At 37.2% G+C, this 20,017-nt stretch overlaps 2 protein-coding genes across 9 annotated transcripts; both read right to left on the reverse strand.

Moving 5' to 3' along the window:
- Window positions 1-7,682: 7,682 nt before the first annotated feature.
- LOC18033242 (molybdenum cofactor sulfurase) lies at window positions 7,683-16,021 on the reverse strand. 8 transcript variants are annotated; one of them, XM_024179981.1, is made up of 22 exons: window positions 15,740-16,021; window positions 15,504-15,602; window positions 15,269-15,327; window positions 14,862-15,022; window positions 14,453-14,610; window positions 13,907-14,033; window positions 13,591-13,693; window positions 13,456-13,501; window positions 13,225-13,263; window positions 12,992-13,142; window positions 12,572-12,674; window positions 11,856-11,972; window positions 11,527-11,604; window positions 11,306-11,407; window positions 10,924-11,023; window positions 10,274-10,384; window positions 9,762-9,826; window positions 9,312-9,463; window positions 8,987-9,219; window positions 8,318-8,460; window positions 8,040-8,150; window positions 7,683-7,934 (listed from the first exon to the last, which is right to left on the reverse strand). In XM_024179981.1, the coding sequence occupies exons 1-22, from the start codon at window positions 15,855-15,857 to the stop codon at window positions 7,830-7,832; spliced, it is 2,481 nt and encodes an 826-aa protein (XP_024035749.1). In that variant the 5' UTR covers window positions 15,858-16,021; the 3' UTR covers window positions 7,683-7,829. The 8 variants fall into 8 exon arrangements, with proteins under 8 accessions (XP_024035749.1, XP_024035748.1, XP_006422210.1 ...); XM_024179980.1 differs by having other exon boundaries at window positions 8,318-8,454; window positions 12,992-13,148; XM_006422147.2 differs by having other exon boundaries at window positions 7,683-7,931; window positions 12,992-13,148.
- Window positions 16,022-16,747: 726 nt separating this feature from the next.
- LOC18033091 (feruloyl CoA ortho-hydroxylase 1) lies at window positions 16,748-19,964 on the reverse strand. Its single transcript, XM_006422150.2, has 4 exons — window positions 19,931-19,964; window positions 17,911-18,427; window positions 17,130-17,478; window positions 16,748-16,990 (listed from the first exon to the last, which is right to left on the reverse strand). Exons 2-4 carry the CDS (start codon window positions 18,408-18,410, stop codon window positions 16,748-16,750), a joined length of 1,092 nt encoding a protein of 363 aa, XP_006422213.1. The 5' UTR covers window positions 18,411-18,427; window positions 19,931-19,964.
- Between the last annotated feature and the right edge of the window lie 53 nt (window positions 19,965-20,017).

Consider the following 20,017-nt stretch of genomic DNA (forward strand, 5'->3'; position numbering starts at 1 on the left):
TTATGAAACAAAAGTTAATAATTTGTAATAAATATAAAATTATTAAAGATATAATAGATTTTCCATGATGCAAATAAAAAATGATTTCAACATAATTTTCAAGATACAACAGTTAGTGTTTATTAAACTCTTTAATACTGCGTCTTTTAAAATATAACTATCTAACCTCAATTTCAAACGCACCCTTAATATTTTGAAAAATTCTCACTTACAGTTTTGTGCTTCATTTGGAATCCTTGTTGATTGATAATTGTAAAAGCATTGTTAATTAAGTCACATAACTAAATAATGATAATAGGGATTCATACTCGAAACCAATAGGGGATGCATTGCCTGATAAATGCTACGATGTTGCATGATTTGGTTTTATGTTTTCTCAAAATTTGAGGCGAATAGGCAAATGTTTTCAGTTATGTATTGTGAGGGGAGTTGTTGGCGGGTTCTATCAATCAGTATTCTCAGTGGCTTAAAACCGGACCTGTTTGTATTATTAGAAGAGCTTCAAGAAACAGATTGGTTTTGCGTGATTATATAATGGACTTATGAGAGAGTTACATGAGTTTACAGCTAGGCTACTCAGTGTTGAGTTGTAGAATACTATGTTTAGTCATTTGATGGCCATAGCCCATAGAATTGGTCCTTCATCCTTGATTTGTATGAACAATTGAGCTTTTAACGTGGACCAGCTCTCACTCGCTGATCTAAGAGTCTACAAAAGTTGGTAAAGTAGTATTGAGACTTTTAGCAGATAATGCAGGCACACTAGTTGCTGAAAGACAAATAAATAAAGAAACTTAGGACAACAGTTTTGGTTGGTGAATGAAGTATCAGAACTGCTGCTCTATTTTATTTATTTTGGTAGTCCGCATTATGACTTGTGCTGCTTTTCTTTTGTTTCCCATTAAACAATTAAGGTTTCGTTTGGGATTGAGTTGCCGTAGAAAATATAAATTTTAAATAGTAGTTATGACAAAATTATTAAAGATATAATAAATTTTCATCATACAAGTGAAAAATCATGTCAATATAACTTACATACTACAGCAATTAGTGTTTACCAAACACTTTAGTACTTTAACTTACAGCTGCTCAACTTTAATAACAAATGCACCCTAAATATCTAGAAATCGTAAGTTTTCCTTCGTCCGGAACTTTCTGTTTTCAGTGGTTACTTTTGCCGAACTCCATTTGGCTCCATTCCAGAGGTTATGCATTTCATTTCTTTTACGAGCTTCTTTAGTTCTTCATATGTCTTTTACGAGCTTTCTTAGTCCATTGTATCTTTTCTCTGTGTAGCGATAAGTCATATAAGCTTTTGGGGTAACAGTGGGGTTCATCAATCTGTAAGTATACAATTGCATTGATGCTTCTTTTATATAGTTTATATGGTTATTTCATATTGTTTTATCTTGTGGCCATCAGTAACCATGACTCTTTTTATGCTTTCAGGGAAGTATCACGTTTTATTGCAGCGGCCAGCGGGGAAGCTTCACTGCAAGATTGACAAGATTGCTGGTGTCCTTGAAACTCGCCGTCTGGATAAAAAGAATGCTCTCTACCAAGCAACCATCAAACATGTGGACTTCTTATTGAACCGGATCCAGAAGCTTTCTCGTGTGATTGATTTATGATCTTGGCGGTACAGTGATACAACCCCAATATTACAGTTAGACAAGCCCAACTCAGCTAGCTCTATCAATAGCGAGGAAAAGGCCCAGGCAAACTCAAGTGAGGCTATCCAAAACCGACCCCAAGATAACATCAAGCCAAGTCGCGTAAGGAAGCCTCCCAAATGGTTCAAGGATTACACACACTGAGCATATATGAGCAGAGGATTCGGTTTCTAACGGCTTTAGCTATTTAGAGAATAATTCTTTGTTATAGAGAGAGGTTGTTATTTAGTTTTGACAGCTGTGAGCATATTCTTGCTGCTATAAGTATTTCCATGGTTGTATTTGATGGGATATATATATAAAATTCTGGACTCAGTTTCTTCTTCTTCTCTGAAATTTTCTCTCTATTCTCTCTTGCCATTCACTCGTTTCTTTAAAATTCTGGGAGCTTGCACTTGCTTGAAAAGTGTGGAAACCTTGCTGTTCGGTGTGCTCACCAGCGGCATAACATACAGACCACAGAATGATGCTCAAATCAATGAATCACAAAGAAATAACCAGACTAGAGACTTCTGTTGGATGAGATTTTATGTTCTATTACCGTGATGATATTATACATGCCATTGAATGGATTCTACGTAAAGATTGGCTCGTCTAGAAGCAAATTTTTGGTAAAACCCAGCCGGACCCAACCAGAAATATTTGAACTGGGTCGGGTTGAATTTTCAAAGAGGTTGTGTTGGTTCTTTCTCCTCAACCTGCCCTCAATCGAGTTGAAATGGATTGAACGCCTTGTAGTGACTACTAATATACATAATTTGGACCAGCAACTTCGTAGGCAGCCATTATTAACTAGTACCATCCTTCAACAAAAAGGCTTAGGTAATGAATCACATGGTAATGTGCGTAAAGTACAGGATAAATCTTTAAATGAGTTCTCATTTTCAAGTTTTAATTATAATATTTGATTTCCATGGCACATCCGAAGCTCTTCGTCTCCGCATCGTGTCTTTTCATTTGGAAGGTCGCGCTTCGGCTTGGTACCAATGGATGAAGGCGAATGATCTTCTTACCAGTTGGAAGGATTTTCTTCAAAATCTGAAGTTTCGTTTCGGAGCTTCCCTGTACGAGGACCACCAAGGCAATCTATCAAAACTTACTCAGAAATCAAGTGTGGCAGAATTTCAAACTAAGTTTGAGAACCTCATGAATAAAGTCACAGGTATTTCCGAGCCTCTCCTTATCTCATTTTTTATCACGGGGTTGCGAGTGGATATTCGTCGCGAGCTGTTGCTGTCACGGCCTTCCTCGTTGATGGAGGCATTTGCACTAGCTCGTATGTTTGAAGCACGTGGAGATGAGAGTAAAGTTACGTCCAGACCTTGGTCTAAGTGGACCCACAAAACCACCACACCATCCTTTCACCCTACTACAACCAATCACAGTCCTGCAAGTGCCCCTGCCATCAACCCACCTCAACCTGCCCCGTCCACTTTACCTCCACTTTTACCAACGCCATCTCTACCTATTAAGCGTCTTTCTCCTCAAGAACTTCGTGAAAAAAGGGAGAAAGGACTCTGCTACAATTGCGACCAGAAGTGGAGCAACTCTCATAGATGCCGTAGTAAGTTTCTGCTTCTATTAGGAACAGAGGATGTTGACGAGGCGATGGGTCCACCAATTAATTCTGAGATCTCCGATGTTGTTGAGGAAACTATTATAACTGGTGATATCTCCAGTTTAAATGCATTAGCGGGCCAAAATACTCCTCGTTCTCTACGACTCCTTGGTGAAATTAATCAACAGCCCGTGCAAGTACTTATCGATAGTGGTAGCACTCATAATTTTATTAAACCCGCTGTGGCTGAAGTTTTGGGGTTAGCAGTACAAGACACTACCACGTTCCGGGTATATATCGGTAATGGTGATTCTTTAGTTTGTCGATATGTTTGTTCCCAAGTCGCCTTATCTATGCAAGGCCATGTTTTCTACATCGACCTTTATGTTCTTCCTATTGAGGGACCGGATATTGTCCTCGGAATTCAATGGTTACAGCTACTTGGCAAAGTCTCTCATGACTATGCGGCATTGTCAATGGAATTTTTCTATAATGGCTCTCATGTCTTCCTGCGAGGTGATCTCTCCTTGTCTCCAAGACCGATTTCTTTTCATCAATTACAAGCCCTCATGTCCCATGATCAAATCCACGGCCTCTTTGAATTTTTCCAGTTGCATACTACCACAGACGCGCAGGATACCCTCTCTGTTCCAACCACTGCTGCTAAGTTTGACTTCCCACCCGATTTGCCATCCCCTGTACTTGCCCTTCTTCATCAATATGAGCAATTATTTCACACTCCATCTTCCCTACCTCCTCATAGACTTATTGACCATCACATTCATCTTCTCCCAAATACTAAACCTGTCAATGTTCGCCCATACCGTTATCCTCACTTCCAAAAAGCCGAAATGGAGAGACTAATTACAGAAATGCTTGATCAAGGCATTATTCGCCCAAGTCAGAGCCCATTCTCTTCACCTGTGTTGCTGGTTAAAAAGAAAGATGGCTCCTATCGTTTTTGTGTAGATTACCGAGCCTTGAACGCGGTAACAATTAAAGACAAATTTCCGATACCAACTATTGATGAGTTATTAGACGAGCTTGGTGGTGCTTGTATTTTCAGTAAGCTGGATTTGCGAGCGGGGTACCATCAAATACGAGTATGTGACAGAGATATTTAAAAAACAGCCTTTCGGACTCATGATGGGCATTTTGAGTTCCTTGTTATGCCTTTTGGACTCTCTAATGCCCCTTCCACATTTCAAGCGACAATGAATAGGCTCTTTGCTCCTTATCTCCGTAAGTTTGTGATCGTTTTCTTTGACGATATCTTAGTGTACAGCACTTCTTTAGAAGACCATTTTGAGCATTTACATAGAGTATTTGATTGTCTTCATACTAATCATTTTTTTGTGAAGCTCTCAAAGTGTTTTTTTTGCCAAGATAACATTGAATATCTCGGCCATATTGTTTCCTCTTCTGGAGTTAAGGCTGATCCTCACAAGTTGGTGGTCATGTCTAATTGGCCTACGCCGTCTACCACAAAACAATTGCGAGGATTCTTGGGTCTCACCGGCTACTATCGTCGCTTTATTAAAGGATATGCTTCCATTGCTGCCCCTCTCACAGATTTATTGCGGAAGGATTGTTTCCATTGGTCCTCCGCAGCTGACACGGCCTTTGCTGCCTTAAAACAAGCCATGAGTGCAGCACCAGTCCTTCGCTTGCCAGATTTTCAATTGGATTTTGTTATTGAGACGGATGCCTCGAATGTTGGTATTGGAGCCGTACTGATGCAAGCTGATCATCCTATTGCTTATTTTAGCCGAAAATTGGGTCCTCGCATGCTTGTCGCTTCTACTTATATCAAAGAACTTCATGCCATTGCCGAAGCAGTACATAAGTGGAGACAATACTTGTTAGGCCATTTCTTTATTATCCGAACTGACCAGAAAAGTATTCGAGAGCTCCTTCAGCAGGTTATCCAAACTCCAGAGCAACAATTTTATGTTCGTAAATTACTGGGGTATCATTTCAGGGTTGAATATAAGCCAGGTCGAACTAATAGTGCAGCTGATGCCTTATCCAGAGTACATGAAGTTGATGTCCCTGAATTATATGACCATTATCCTGCTACTATGTTACTTGCTAGCTGCCCTATTCCTGAATTCCTCTCTATTCTTCGTGCAGAAAATCAGTCCTTACCGGATCTCTTAGCTCTCCATCAGAAGTATTCCTCTGGTTCTGTAATGTATCCATATTCGGTCTCGGATGGAATCCTACGGTTCAAAAACAGGTTCTTCATCAGCTCTCACTCTGTTTTGAAGCCTTCTTTATTACAAGAATTTCATGCCACACCAGTCGCAGGTCATGCCGGCGTCAAGCGGACATTAGTTCGTCTATCCACTCTCTTTTATTGGCCAAATATGCGCAAGGATGTGGAGTTATTTCTTGCCTCTTGTTTATTGTGTCAGCAAACAAAATACTCTACTCAGGCACCAGCTGGACTCCTTCAACCCTTGCCTATACTTTCACTAGTTTGGGAGGAAGTTACCATGGATTTCATTACAGGTTTACCATTTTCCCATGGGTTCACTGTTATCTTAGTTGTTGTTGACCGATTGACAAAATCAGCTCATTTTGGTGCTCTACCCACACACTTTACAGCAAGCAAAACAGCCGTTTTATTCACTGATATGGTTGTTAAGCACCATGGTTTTCCCCGTACCATAATTTCAGATCGTGACTCTATCTTTCTTAGTAGCTTTTGGAAGAAACTCTTTGAGTTAAGTGGTACCACATTGAAGCATAGTACAGCATATCATCCTCAAACGGATGGCCAGTCAGAGGTTGTTAATCGAGGACTCGAGCAGTATTTGCGAGTATTCACACAAGCGAAACCGACATTGTGGTTCGATTATTTAGGCTGGGCTGAGTTTTCTTACAACACTAGCTTTCATACAAGCATCCAAATGTCTCCTTTTAAGGCCTTGTATGGTCGTGAGCCACCTGTAATCCCTGCCTATACCGGGAGCTCTACTTCAATCCAAGCACTTGATGAATTGCTGCTGGAACGTGATGCCCTTCTAACAGCCTTGAAAACCAACTTGCGAGCAGCTCAACATAGAATGCAGCAAAAGGCTAATGCTCATCGCCGTGAGCTAGAGCTTCAGGTCGGGGATCAAGTTTTGGTTAAGTTGCAGCCTTATCGGCAAATATCAGTTGCAAACAGATTATCCAACAAGCTAGCGAAGCGATATTATGGTCCTTTTCGAGTAACGGAGCGTATTGGCGCTGTGGCCTATCGCTTGGATTTACCTCCTGACTCTAAGATTCATCCAGTCTTTCACATCTCACTTCTTAAACCGTTTCATGGTCAGGATGCCTCACAAGTTCATTCACTACCTAGCGAGTCTTACAATAACCAGCCTATGTCTATTCCCATTGCTATTTGTGCTCAACGTCAAGTGTTGGTTCATGGCATCCCACAATCCCAAATTTTAGTGCAGTGGCAGGATTGTGCTCCTGAAAATGCAACGTGGGAAGCTCTTTCTGAATTCACTAAGCAGTACCCGAATTTTCACCTTGAGGACAAGGTGATTCCTCAAGGAGTGGAGGGTGATACAACCCCAATATTACAGTTAGACAAGCCCAACTCAGCTAGCTCTATCAATAGCGAGGAAAAGGCCCAGGCAAACTCAAGTGAGGCTATCCAAAACCGACCCCAAGATAACATCAAGCCAAGTCGCGTAAGGAAGCCTCCCAAATGGTTCAAGGATTACACACACTGAGCATATATGAGCAGAGGATTCGGTTTCTAACGGCTTTAGCTATTTAGAGAATAATTCTTTGTTATAGAGAGAGGTTGTTATTTAGTTTTGACAGCTGTGAGCATATTCTTGCTGCTATAAGTATTTCCATGGTTGTATTTGATGGGATATATATATAAAATTCTGGACTCAGTTTCTTCTTCTTCTCTGAAATTTTCTCTCTATTCTCTCTTGCCATTCACTCGTTTCTTTAAAATTCTGGGAGCTTGCACTTGCTTGAAAAGTGTGGAAACCTTGCTGTTCGGTGTGCTCACCAGCGGCATAACATACAGACCACAGAATGATGCTCAAATCAATGAATCACAAAGAAATAACCAGACTAGAGACTTCTGTTGGATGAGATTTTATGTTCTATTACCGTGATGATATTATACATGCCATTGAATGGATTCTACGTAAAGATTGGCTCGTCTAGAAGCAAATTTTTGGTAAAACCCAGCCGGACCCAACCAGAAATATTTGAACTGGGTCGGGTTGAATTTTCAAAGAGGTTGTGTTGGTTCTTTCTCCTCAACCTGCCCTCAATCGAGTTGAAATGGATTGAACGCCTTGTAGTGACTACTAATATACATAATTTGGACCAGCAACTTCGTAGGCAGCCATTATTAACTAGTACCATCCTTCAACAAAAAGGCTTAGGTAATGAATCACATGGTAATGTGCGTAAAGTACAGGATAAATCTTTAAATGAGTTCTCATTTTCAAGTTTTAATTATAATATTTGTAATGACAAGTTATAGTATTTACAGAGACTGGCAAATTTTTCTTGTTTCATCCCATTCTTCTGGAATAAACTCGTTTCTTTTACCGTCCCATGCGTGCAATCTACTCCGGGTTCACATGAACTTCCTGACCCACTTCGAGATAAGAATCTGTGTCTAGCTCACTGATATCGCATCTCAGCAATATGCCAAACAAAATCTTCCCCTGCTTCAATGTCCACCAAAAACGGAATAAGAAATCTAACCCCACCGCTTCAAGAATTAAAATTAACCATCCAATTGTTGAATTTTGAGTCGAATGAAGATGACTTACCTTCAATCTCCTATACGATGCTAAAGTAGCCAAAGGTTCGTTTGACTTCTGCACTTGTCCATCTTTATGAGTGAAATTGATCATCTGGCAGCGATTGCATCCACCTAAAGACTGGACAAAAAACCAAAACTCAGCTACCCCTATTGTTTGTTAAGACTTCATCAAATGATATCATATTCATTGTCAACAAATAACCATAACTTATGACTAATTTTTTTCTGAGAGACTTTTTCTGGAAGAAACCAAATGTTAGCCAATTCAAGGTGCTGATGACTTACCGTGAAACAGTTATTACCAATTTTAAGATTTCTCCATCTATCTTCAGCGTATGGTTCACCTCCGGAGACAACAAGGTTGGGCCGAAATCTCATAGGATTAACTTTAACTGTTACTCCATCAATGCCCTTTCTTGTATCTGCTTCTACAAATTTCAGTTATTCCAAAGAAGCTAACTGAATTTCAATCAAAAGGCATGTAAAGTTGAAGATGCGATGCAAATAAATATCACACAGAAAAACATTAGTCATCTTCAAAAGATAAACTTGCATGTGGCAATTTTCAATCATTCAGAATCTGATCTTTGCATTGAAGTGCAATAACATCGTGTGCATTTACATCTCTGTTAAAAATACAAATACAGTTCTCAAAGAAATGATAGTCTGTTATGACCCCATGGGAAAGCCAATCATTCCTACCATAAACTAATGTATGAATTATCAAACACTCAAATGTGTTCCAGCCACTAATTACGCATGCTTTAGTATGTTTTTACCTGTTGCTATTCACAGCAAGAACAGGAAATCACCTAAGTAATTCCCTTTATCTGCTTACTTATTTAATGTTTATCCCCAAAACGATAATAAAAATTAGTCATAACTAACTGTAAACTGCTATATTAACAAAAGCAAGAAGTTCTTATATGGCAGGAAAGTAGGACGTGAACATACTAGAACTTAGTTTGCTGTTGAGATCTGATACGCTTTCCTCGGATACCAATAAGAATTGAGCTTCATTAGTAAAGTTCAATCTGCTCTCCAAATCTCTGCACATAACTGTATCTCCCCTCTTGTTCAAGCAAACTCGAAATGTAGGGCTAAAACATTGGAGTAAAGAGCAAGGTCGACCAATGGCTTTGCTAAACCATAAGTTGATTTCATCTGCATAACCAAGGACTTCGTACCTAATGATTCAAATAATTATAATGGTACCACTTTCAGAATAATAGTTTGACTAAACTTTCAAAATAATTAAGGATTCTGCATTTTAGATTACCTCTGGCCATAAAGATCAATTTCATCTATCCCACCATTATATGAATCTGGTTTTAGGTTGATCGGTAATTCATCTCTGCAGCGCGGCGACTTTACAACCAATATTTCTTGATTGAGGTCAATATAAGTACTAATGAGGCACATTTCAGGAACCTACAGATTAAATTTGGGTGAATTGAGACTTGAACACACACACACACACACACTTTTAAGAAGCTGGAATATGAAAATGTACTGTTATACATAAAGCAGATGCATAGTGGCATGTGTTTACCAACTTTTAAGAGTGCATGAATTGAACCAAATCTAGCTGTGTAATATTCAGAAAGTAATAACCTGAGCTTCTTTACGCAATACTTCATCATTAATCTTAATGTTCAATATGCAAAAGAGAAAAATGATGGAAAACTAAGAAAAAAAGATAGAAGTATAATGGTGACAAGTAGCTCACCTTCTTCTGTGTAAGAATTTCGCCAGTTTGACTTTTAAGAAGCCATTCCCGATCATGTAACAGACCTGACAAATTCACAGGGAAAGGCCAAAATACTACTCAGTTTAATGCCATAGATGCGGTGATGTACAGTTCTCTCTAACACAAGGCGCACATAACAATCCTACAAAATAACAGACAAATTCTTGAAGACTTGGTTTTACACAGTCCAACACTACTCTGCATGCTTACCGTGGGCCAATAGAAGCTCAATATGTAGTCCATGTGATAAAGGCTTCCCAAGCCAACTAGGAATATATCATTTCTAATTGCATGTGATTAGTTTTGCAAGATCACTTCATATCTTGCAGCTCTCTTTTCCTAAAAGAAACTTCCGTTTTTTTTTTTTTCGTTCTTTAATCAAATTTCATAGCTATAATTTTACCTCTCGGATCATGAAGTTAAATTTGAAACTTTGGACAGATTAGTACGCTATAGATTACATATTCAGGGTGCGTATCATAAACATTTACCTGTACTGCAAAGAGGCCAACGTTCTACGCTAAATCCTGCACATGATTTAATTGGATAGACAGTAATAAACTTAATGACATATTTCGAAACTGAGAGCCATCTTTCCATGCCTGAAATACGAAACAAGTTAGAGCCATCTTTCGTTCTTTAATCAAATTTCATAGCTATAACAAATTGCATCACCATTCTTATTCTGTGACCAGACATAAAAAAGATAACCAGGAACAGACCCAAGAAAAATCAATTGCGAAACAATTTTGATTCAAAAAACAAGCACAAAGAAACCAAAAACTGAAGCATGCAGAATGAGGGAAGTGCAAAGCAGTCCGACTCTGTAATTCTTCAACATTCTCTTTTGGAATCAGATTGAGAACAATAAAAACAGGGTTGAAAATGTGTCCTATGAACTAACACCCTAATTCATATTATGGTAATAAGTAGATAAGTATGTGTAATGAATTCTAATTTTGCCTTGTTGACCTTTTAGCAATATGGAAACATAAATTAGTTGCTTTCTAGCACAGCCAATTTGACTGAAAAGAAAGGAATCTGGCCCCAAAAAAAAAAAAAAGAGAGAGAGAGGGAGAGACACAGAGAATTTGATAGCCTACAAAGTATCAAATGAGTCAAAAAATATATTAATAATAACCTTCCGGTGAAAAGTGAATGGAGCCACCCTTCGACAGATTTCCGTTCGCAGATTTGTTTGGAAATGACACAAAGGAATTTCGTATGAAATCAATAAATTTCTGCAGATAAAGAAACATGAGTTCAAAAAAGTTATACTGAATAAATCTTTTTTAAATGTAACTACCAATCATCTAGGAATAAGGAAGAACAAACACATCTTGAAAATATTTGTTAGAATAGTGAGAAATGGAATTAAATTTCCCTTCAATGGTTCATAATAGATATGACAAATAGAATCTACAGCATGAGAGAAAAAACAAATTCTTTTCTTCTTTTCCCCCTCATTTACTGTTTAAAAATTGACTGAAATTCACAAAATCAAAGGAAGAACATCTATTTACCTTGGCATCTTCAAATGTCGACATGTAACCAAATGATACCCTAATGGCTCCGGTTGGTTTTCCATGTATTATGTCATTATCATCCCAGCAAACATGTCCAGCCTGAACTCAATAGTACAACTTTTTAGGATGTATTTAGTGCCATATCAGTTAAATAATTGAACCCTCTGAAGTTGGAATGCAATTACGAGAACTTAAGATAGGAACTGCCTAAAGAATACCTCTATGTTTGAAAGAAGATCTGAGTGAGACAATCCTAGATATTTTGCACATGCACCAGGATTGCAAAAGCATCCTGTCTATACAGGCAAATCAGGCCAAAAAGCAAGGAAATCATGTTAGCAATCCAACAAAGATGAAGTCTGGTTTACTTATTTCTTTAATCCTACTCCGGTAGTAAGCCTTATTTTATTTTATTTTTCATTAATATGGCATGCAGATAAAAGATAATAAAAGGAGAGAGAAAACTGATTTTGAACATAAACATCAGTTAACTATTTCAAAGAAATTGAATAAGTTATCTATGCTTAATGGCATTCTCCAAATTTACCCGTAGCTGAATTCCTGATAAAGAAGCCAACTTTTCAACCTCTCGGTATCCAAACCAAGATCCATCTGGCCTCTTCAAGTTAAATGAGACCATGGAACCTGTATCATGATAAGAAACCTGAAAGAAGAAAATTGTAACAATCATAGAACATTATCGTACAACAAAATGTGCGGCAAATTTTAGGAAAGCGATATAAGAATTGAATAAAATTTCTTGGTAAGAGATCCAATTAATGAATTCGTAAGCAAGAATTTAGAACATGAAATGTAGACAAAGCATGAAAAGTTTAAGCAAGAAAGATGCTTGGGAGCATGAATTTGAAAGAGGCAAACACTAGAATCTAGTCCAGCAGACATACCATTACCCAAATACCATCTCAAGGCAAATGGAAATAGAAAAATGAAGCAGGACAAGCCATATTATAATATGTTGAGACACCACCCAGAAAAAAAAAAAAAAAAAAAAACAAGGGAGACCGTTCATCAAATAAAAGCTAAAGGGGGTTATCTTTTGGAAAACGAGACTCTTATAATCAAGCATCCATTTTCCAAATCTTGCAGAAAGGTATAAGATAAGAAACAACTGATAGTTTACCTCTAAATCAAAAGGCATATTCTTCAATTGGTCAATAGTAAAAAAAAAATGACAACAAACATTGGCCAGTTGAAAATATTGACGTTACACATAATTTTTAGTCAGTAAATCATTTTACTGACCTCAGAAGTATAAGTTCCATAAATTGTGCAGACATCAGCTCCATTTTCGTGCCTTAAAGATAAGAGAACCTTCCTTACGTACATTCCAAGTGAAGCTATATGCCTAAAAGGTAAAGAAATAAAACACGTTTTCAGAAGAATATGCAAATCTTCTTTTTTTTTTTTTGGGGGGGGGGGGGGGGGGGGGGTGGGGTGTGTGTGACTTAACAGACCAACCTAATCCAAGGCATCATTATGCTTGATGACAGACACTAAGAAGTACCATAAAATAACTTTATCATCTACTTCAAGGCAATTTAGTGTACTAAATTCCTATCAAGTTAGCATGATTAATGTATGAAACATATAAAATTCAAAGACAATGAGGACCTTCAATTTTTCGTGAATATGCCCAATGTAACAGCAAACAAGTTTGCATACCGGCATATTGCAGGCACAGTCAAAGAATTGATTAGGTTAAACCCATGACGGATGGATGCTATGCTCAAGAATGAAGCAGTACCATCCTCAAAAAGCTCCTCAACACCTTGTCTTCTTTTCACAAAGTCAATGTCAGCAATTGAAGCTGCAACTGTGCCTGTCAAGTTTATTAAGGTTCACAAAATGGTGCATGATATCATGTATCATAACTGAATGAAAAATTAAGCACAAACCTCCACTAAAGTAGGTATTCTTTAGTAGCTTGGCAGCATCTGCAGATCAAATCATTGGAGAAAAGTATTAGGAGAAACAATTTCTTTTTTAAAATTTGATTTGCATGACATATATGAACTTTGAAGTGGTAAAAACCGCACAAAACCACCTTGACATAATTCAAAATTTTAAAAGTGATTACACTTAATTGCTTACCATTTAGAATTCAAAAAAAAAAAAAAAGTGCTTACCGTTTCTCATAATGAGAGCACCAAGTCCAGTTGGGTAACCAAATATCTTGATAAAAACAACACAAAGGTAAAACATCAATGCTCAATCATAGGAATCTATTTTTCCTTGAATAAACCCAAAGCCACATATAATACCTTATAGAATGACATGACAACAAAATCCACAGGATACTTTGACAAGTCTGGTGGTTGTGTAACACATCCTTTTGCAGCATCAATCAAGACCATCCAGCGGCCCCTATATATTACAAAAGAATAGACAAATTAAACAAATAGTAGAAAAATTTATGCTGACGAAGTAGCAAAGGCATCAACATGTTCAATAAAATGATGATTAATACATCAATAAAAAGAAAAATATGAAGGACAGAACAACTACATTCTTACCAAAAGGCAGAAAGCGTAACAAAAGCTAAGCAACTAAATGTCTTAAGATGGTCCAACTACATACTTGCTAAAAGGAGAGATTTCCAAAATTCTTTCTGGGTTTTTCTTCATAATGTTAATCAAGTCAAGATTGAATCTTGAACCTGAGAAATTGCACTCTGAGGGAAATGCAAATAAGTTATAAGCATCACCTGCAATAAGATGACAAAAAACATTCAGCAAAATCAGTCTCAAGAGACATCAAAGGAGGAGGAACATTATAGACAAGAATTTTTCTCCAAATCAGATTAGGTAAGAACGAAAATTATTAGAAATTAATATTAAATAGTACTTGCCCAAATAACCTCTAGATTCCAATCGAGAATTCAAACAATGCCCACACCTTTATATACACAACTCATTTTCACATCAGAATCATTTAGCATGAGAGCATGTATCAACTAGGCTAAACATGGTTATGGATATAACACAAATTGTGAAATATCAAAGGCCCGCACTGACAAAAAATTTGTATAGGAATGCTTCAAAGATGAGTAAAAAGAGTATGCCTTATCATTATCTCTATGGGAAAATCATTATGACAGCTATCATTCCCCAAACTACAGCTTACCAGCAGGATCTCTTTCTGGAAATGAAGCTCCTTTTCTTCTTTGTATTGGGAGCAGCGAGATCTTCGTGGAAGTCACAAGGCTTTCAGACAATCCATCATTATCCACAGCCTCTTCAACATCTATTGCAAAAGCTGCAGCTCCTTGACTTAGAGCATATCTAGAAATAGCTAAAGGGTAAACATGACTAGGGATTAAGAACCAAAGATTATAAACACTAAGCTCTTTAACACATAAAGATCATCTATGTCAGCCGTTCCTCCAGGTCTAGTAATTCCATTTTTGCACTTACAATGACCTGAGGCCCCAAATTTAAGAACATTTTTTTAAAAAAAGAGCATTGAAAAAATTCCCCCCCCCCCCCTAATTATGCAGAAGTGAAAACCAAGGCATGCTAGAATGATAGGATACTCTCTGATCCCAAGTACACTATTGTGATTCTCCATTGTGTACATGTAACTGCTCTGATGACTCCAAGGAAAGGCCTCTCCAACCAGCTTCAACGCTGCTGTTGCCCCAGAAGTGAAAATGCATTTATAGTCTTTCATAGATGCATTGAAATAATCAAGGACCTATCTCAATGCCAAAAGCTTTTATGAGTCCCCCCAAAACTATAGACAGCAGAAAACAGTATTTCATGCTTATATTCCAATCACAATAGGTGATTCACAAGCACTATTAGAGCACAATTGGTGTGCGTCAATGTCTCTGTACATTTTCATTTATCTGTTGATGCATTAAAACACAACCTTCAAATATTTACAGATTCAAAACCAAATAGAATGAAAATAAGCATATCATCAAACAGCAAACATTACCTGTTCACGAGCTGCCCTTACAATGTCACAGGTGGCCGAGCTAATGTCACTTTGGCTATCTAGGATATGGATTAAAGATTTGCAATTTGCTGATAATGAAGAGAAACCAGTCAACTAATTCAAGTAAAACTAAAACTAATGGAACAACGTATATGTGGATATAAAAAAATCCTAAGTTTCGATAAAAAATTATCAACTTGACAGTAGAAACATCATGATTCATAAAACAGGATACGGGGATTTCCATAAACATTAGTAGTGAAATCTCTGAAGATTGCTTCCATTTGCAACTCAGAATACAAAGTTGCTCCAGCATGATCCAAATAAACAGTACCTACAATATGAACCAACATTCACAGCTATAATCAACACCCAAAGCTTTCCCATAAACTGAATCTCTCACAACACAACTAAAGCAACCAAATAACAAAAATGAAAAAAAGAAAGAAAAGAAAAGAAAAAGAAGATGACCATTTTCCAATCGTTTGAATTCAGTAGCTCGGATTTGATCAATGCTTTTTGGGGCATTTGGGTACCCGTAATCTTCACCAAACTCTTTCAAAAACTCTTCTTTGTCTGCATAATCCATGTCTAATTAAGAACCGTGAAAGTTTTAACGGACAGAGCGAGCGAGCTATGCCGTTAGGACAAGGAACTTCGAAGTGGTGAAGCGGGTACTTCGAGCACTTGGTCAAAAACACGTGGCTAACAAACTGGGAGTTCCGATTATTTCTTTGCTTTGTTGTTCGGTGAATCAAATGATGCGGTTTGTTATGTTCCGTTGCAATCACCGCCATATTGTTTTTGCTTCGAGGCAAATGCTGGGCCATCAAATGGGCCTTGAGGTAGGACGATGGATTATTATTGGGCCTAAAGCCTGTGCTTTGGGCTATGGGATCAGCTATTGCAAGCCGTACATGTGACTCCTGGGCTTTGATAAGAGTTCTGAATGCACGCTTTCGATTACCAGAGGAGGTTGAGAATCCTGATCAAGGCTCCAAATTTATTATTACATGAAAGTGAAGAGATTATTTGGGAGGGGGGAAGGGAAAAAATAGAATATAAATGCTTTAATTCAATAAAATTTTAAATGTATGTATAAAAGCAATATCCAAGTTAGGAAATTAAAGAAATTAGGCCTTATTTTCTTAAGTTCATGAAATTAAAAAAAAAGTTGGGAAATTAAAGAGAAACACATAAAGGCTTCGGTACGAAACATGCATGCATGTATTAAAATAATACAAATTAACGGACGAAACTTGAATTTAATTCCATGATTACGCATAAATAGAGTATAAGTTCAAAGAGGACATATTTATTTTATATATCATATATAATTGCATACAATAAAGCAGTCACATAAAACACGTACGATCGATGTAAAGAGAAAATTAAGCAAGGGTTCATCAACAGAATGATGCTTATTTAACATGCATGGATGCATGAATTAATAAAATGCAACGTCAAGCTGCTGGAAAGCTATATAGCTCTTGCAAAATCAAGAGACTTCTTGCCATCATGAGCATTGCTGAAAAAGTTGTTCCTGTAATCTTGAAACAGAAGCTCTCGAAATCGAGACCCTTCCTTTTCAACCAGCTGCGGCAGCGGCCCGATTTTTACCGTAGGTTTTGGCATGGTGAAGAACGGGATTGACACTCTTGATTTGCTGCTTGTTGTCCGGACTCTGTGTTCAGCACTTTTGTACCTTCCATTGCTCAGTATCTAGACCATATGCAGAAAACAAACATACCATAACAATACAATTACCGTTCACACACACACACATATATATAGCCACTAAAATGTTTCGTTATATATATATATTCAGCACTTTTTCTTTAATTAAAAAAAAAAGTCTAACCTGTAAGGTATCACCAACATTGATGACTAAAGCGCCGGGAACCGGTGGGATCTCCATCCATTCTCCTTTCTTTCCAACATCTGGTATGTCTTCTTCAACTCTTACGTACAAGCCACCAATTCCATCCTGTAGTAAAATAGTAAGAGCACCCACGTCTGAGTGGCGCCCCACGCCCACTGTGAGCTCTGGATTAGGGCACGTGGGGTAAAAGTTCATGTTCACCATCTTGAACCCAATGATTGCATCCAGTTCGGATTCATCTAGTGTCACCCCGAGATTCTTGAATAAAACTTCGAGTAATTTTCTCACCATCTTCATTGACGTTCTTAGGTACTCCAGCGCCACTTCACTGTGAAATAAACATGGTAAGCATTTTAGACTCAGGTTTGGATTCGGTGCTGGTACGATCTTGTGCTAATCTTTTTATAATAAGAAATGCAAATATATATATATATATATAAGATCTAAAACACACGTAAATAGTTGTAAATGCACAAAATGATACAACATATTTAAAAGATTAGCACAATTCACACTGAATTCCAAATGATTTTTATAATAAGGCACCTTATTATTAAAAATTTTAAAAATGAGGGAGATTGTCAGTTACTCGATAACTTCAAAAATTATTTTGTGTTTTATTATAATGATTTTCTTCGCTTTGGGAAAGAATTTGTACAAATGATGAGTATTATGAAAGCCGCGGGAGGGTAAATGGTAAAATTAAAAAGCTTTAGGAGAGAAAGTGGTAGTCTCCCGTTAAATAAAAAGAAATTCTTACTTGCATTCTTTTGGCCATTGTTCAAGGGCTTCAGCATCGTTGGTATAAACCATGTTGATATAGTCCTTCCACTCCAAAGCTTTCTCCTTCTCAGGCGCGAAGCTTGTTCGGTAGTTCACCAACGGGCTCGGGCTCACACCTTCCCGATAAACGGCCTTCTTTTCCGATGGCTGGCGGAAAAAAGTGTGCGCTGCGTCCTTAAGAGACTCGAGCAACTCAACCGGCACCCCGTGGTTGACTACTTGGAAGAATCCAAGAGTCTCACAGGCTCTAGCAATCTGTTGTGCTACTTGTTCATGGTTAGGGCCATCGAGCTTGGACAAGTCAATGGGTGCTTGTGCACAAGTGCTTGCATTTTTCTTGTCAATTCGCTCTTCTTGAGGTTGTATGTATGGCTGTGGCACTTTTGAAAGGCCCAAATCCACTATGCCTTTTACACCATTGCCGTCTTGGACGACAAATTTGAAAAGCGAATCACGATCTTCCAGACTTGAAGCCATTCTATTTGGAGAATTAACTGTGTGATTTCAATCGTTATTGACTTAATTAGTGCATATGCTACTGCCAGAGTTGCGAATTTATCAGAAAGACTCATGGCTTTTAATTAAGAAAGATACTTAAATAAAAAATTAATCAAATTGATTAAATAATAAGCATTCTTTCACGTAAATGAAAATTATTTTATTGAGTTCTTACGGCTTATGCTAGGGACTGGAAAGAGCAGGTCATATTAAAATCAGTCAGTGATGTTATATATGATATTTGTAATTATATTTATTCAAAAAGCTAGTCTTGTGTACTTGTCTATAAAAAGAAGGCTCGTCTACTTTACAATTGTTTCCGGTCATTTGTTTTCACACTTCAAGTAATTTATTGTACTTTTCAAGCTGTGTTGTAACGCAAAACTTCATAAATCTAATGAAAATTTTAAAAAATATAACGAAAAACCTTGTGATTGGTTATAAAATTTTACTTTTTTTTTATCTGAACCACGAGATAGTTCTAAGTGGGTCCTAACTGTGGGAGACACTTTTAAGCCCGTACCACAACTCAAACTAATTCCCGTTCGCACTGAGTCGGCCCGTAAGGGATAAAGTACTGGCCAAAATAATGACTCCATACGAGAGCGGGACTTGAACCCATTACCTCTCTTAAGGAGTGGGAGTGCCGAACCATTCACACCAACCAACTTTGATTATAAAAATATTACTTTAATTAAGAAGAAATCGTAATTCATTTATGTGTTTCCCCTGTATGTTAATTTTTTTTGTTGTCAGAGAATTAATAAGGTTATTATTATATTTGAGATAACTATACTTCAAGCATGAAAGAAAGAGGACGACTAAAAACCTTTATATTTTTGTGTCTGTGCTATTTGACACTCCAGTAAGCTCAGCATGTCATCTATATATATATAATTTCACAGCTTCAATGACGAGAAAATTAATTAAAGAAGCTCACCAGATCATTAAGTTAGCAATCAACGCGAAATTTAAAATATTAATAAAAACATATAAATTTAAATACCACAGTCTAATTAAATTGTGAACAGAACACGATAATGATACATCATTTTTCATGCTGTCTTTTATACATCTACCTTTTTTTTTTTTAATCCATTATTCCGTACAGTTTTTTAATAATATAATTTTAACGTTTTAACAAACTACAAATTAAAAAGCTTGCGATTGTATCGTGACCAGGATGATTTTTTTTTTTTTCTAATAAATAGATAACAAGTACTATAAGAACTATAGAAAGTAATTGATAAAAGCTGAAACTGTTTAACGAAAACTTGGCAATCTCCATTTTTAAATGACCAGTTTGATGAAGAAACCTGTCAGTTTTCTTGTTACAGAAGCAAGGCAAAGTGAGCACTTGGGGTAGGAAAATAACTACGCAAGAGAAGCTGGTTGATCAATCTAATATGTGTATGTATACATTAAAAAAATTAAAATAAAAATCTTATCAATATTAGTTGCAAGAAAGAAATGAGTTATAGTATCAAGAAAATGCTAACCTGCAAATTAAAGTTGGATCAATTTTGCTTTGTGAAAACGAAAATGGACGAACTTTGTTGTGAAAAGGAAGAGAGGCCAGTCTCTTA

Source organism: Citrus clementina, unplaced genomic scaffold (assembly GCF_000493195.1).
Source record: "Citrus clementina cultivar Clemenules unplaced genomic scaffold, Citrus_clementina_v1.0 scaffold_9, whole genome shotgun sequence".
NCBI classification, from domain to species: Eukaryota; Viridiplantae; Streptophyta; class Magnoliopsida; order Sapindales; family Rutaceae; genus Citrus; species Citrus x clementina.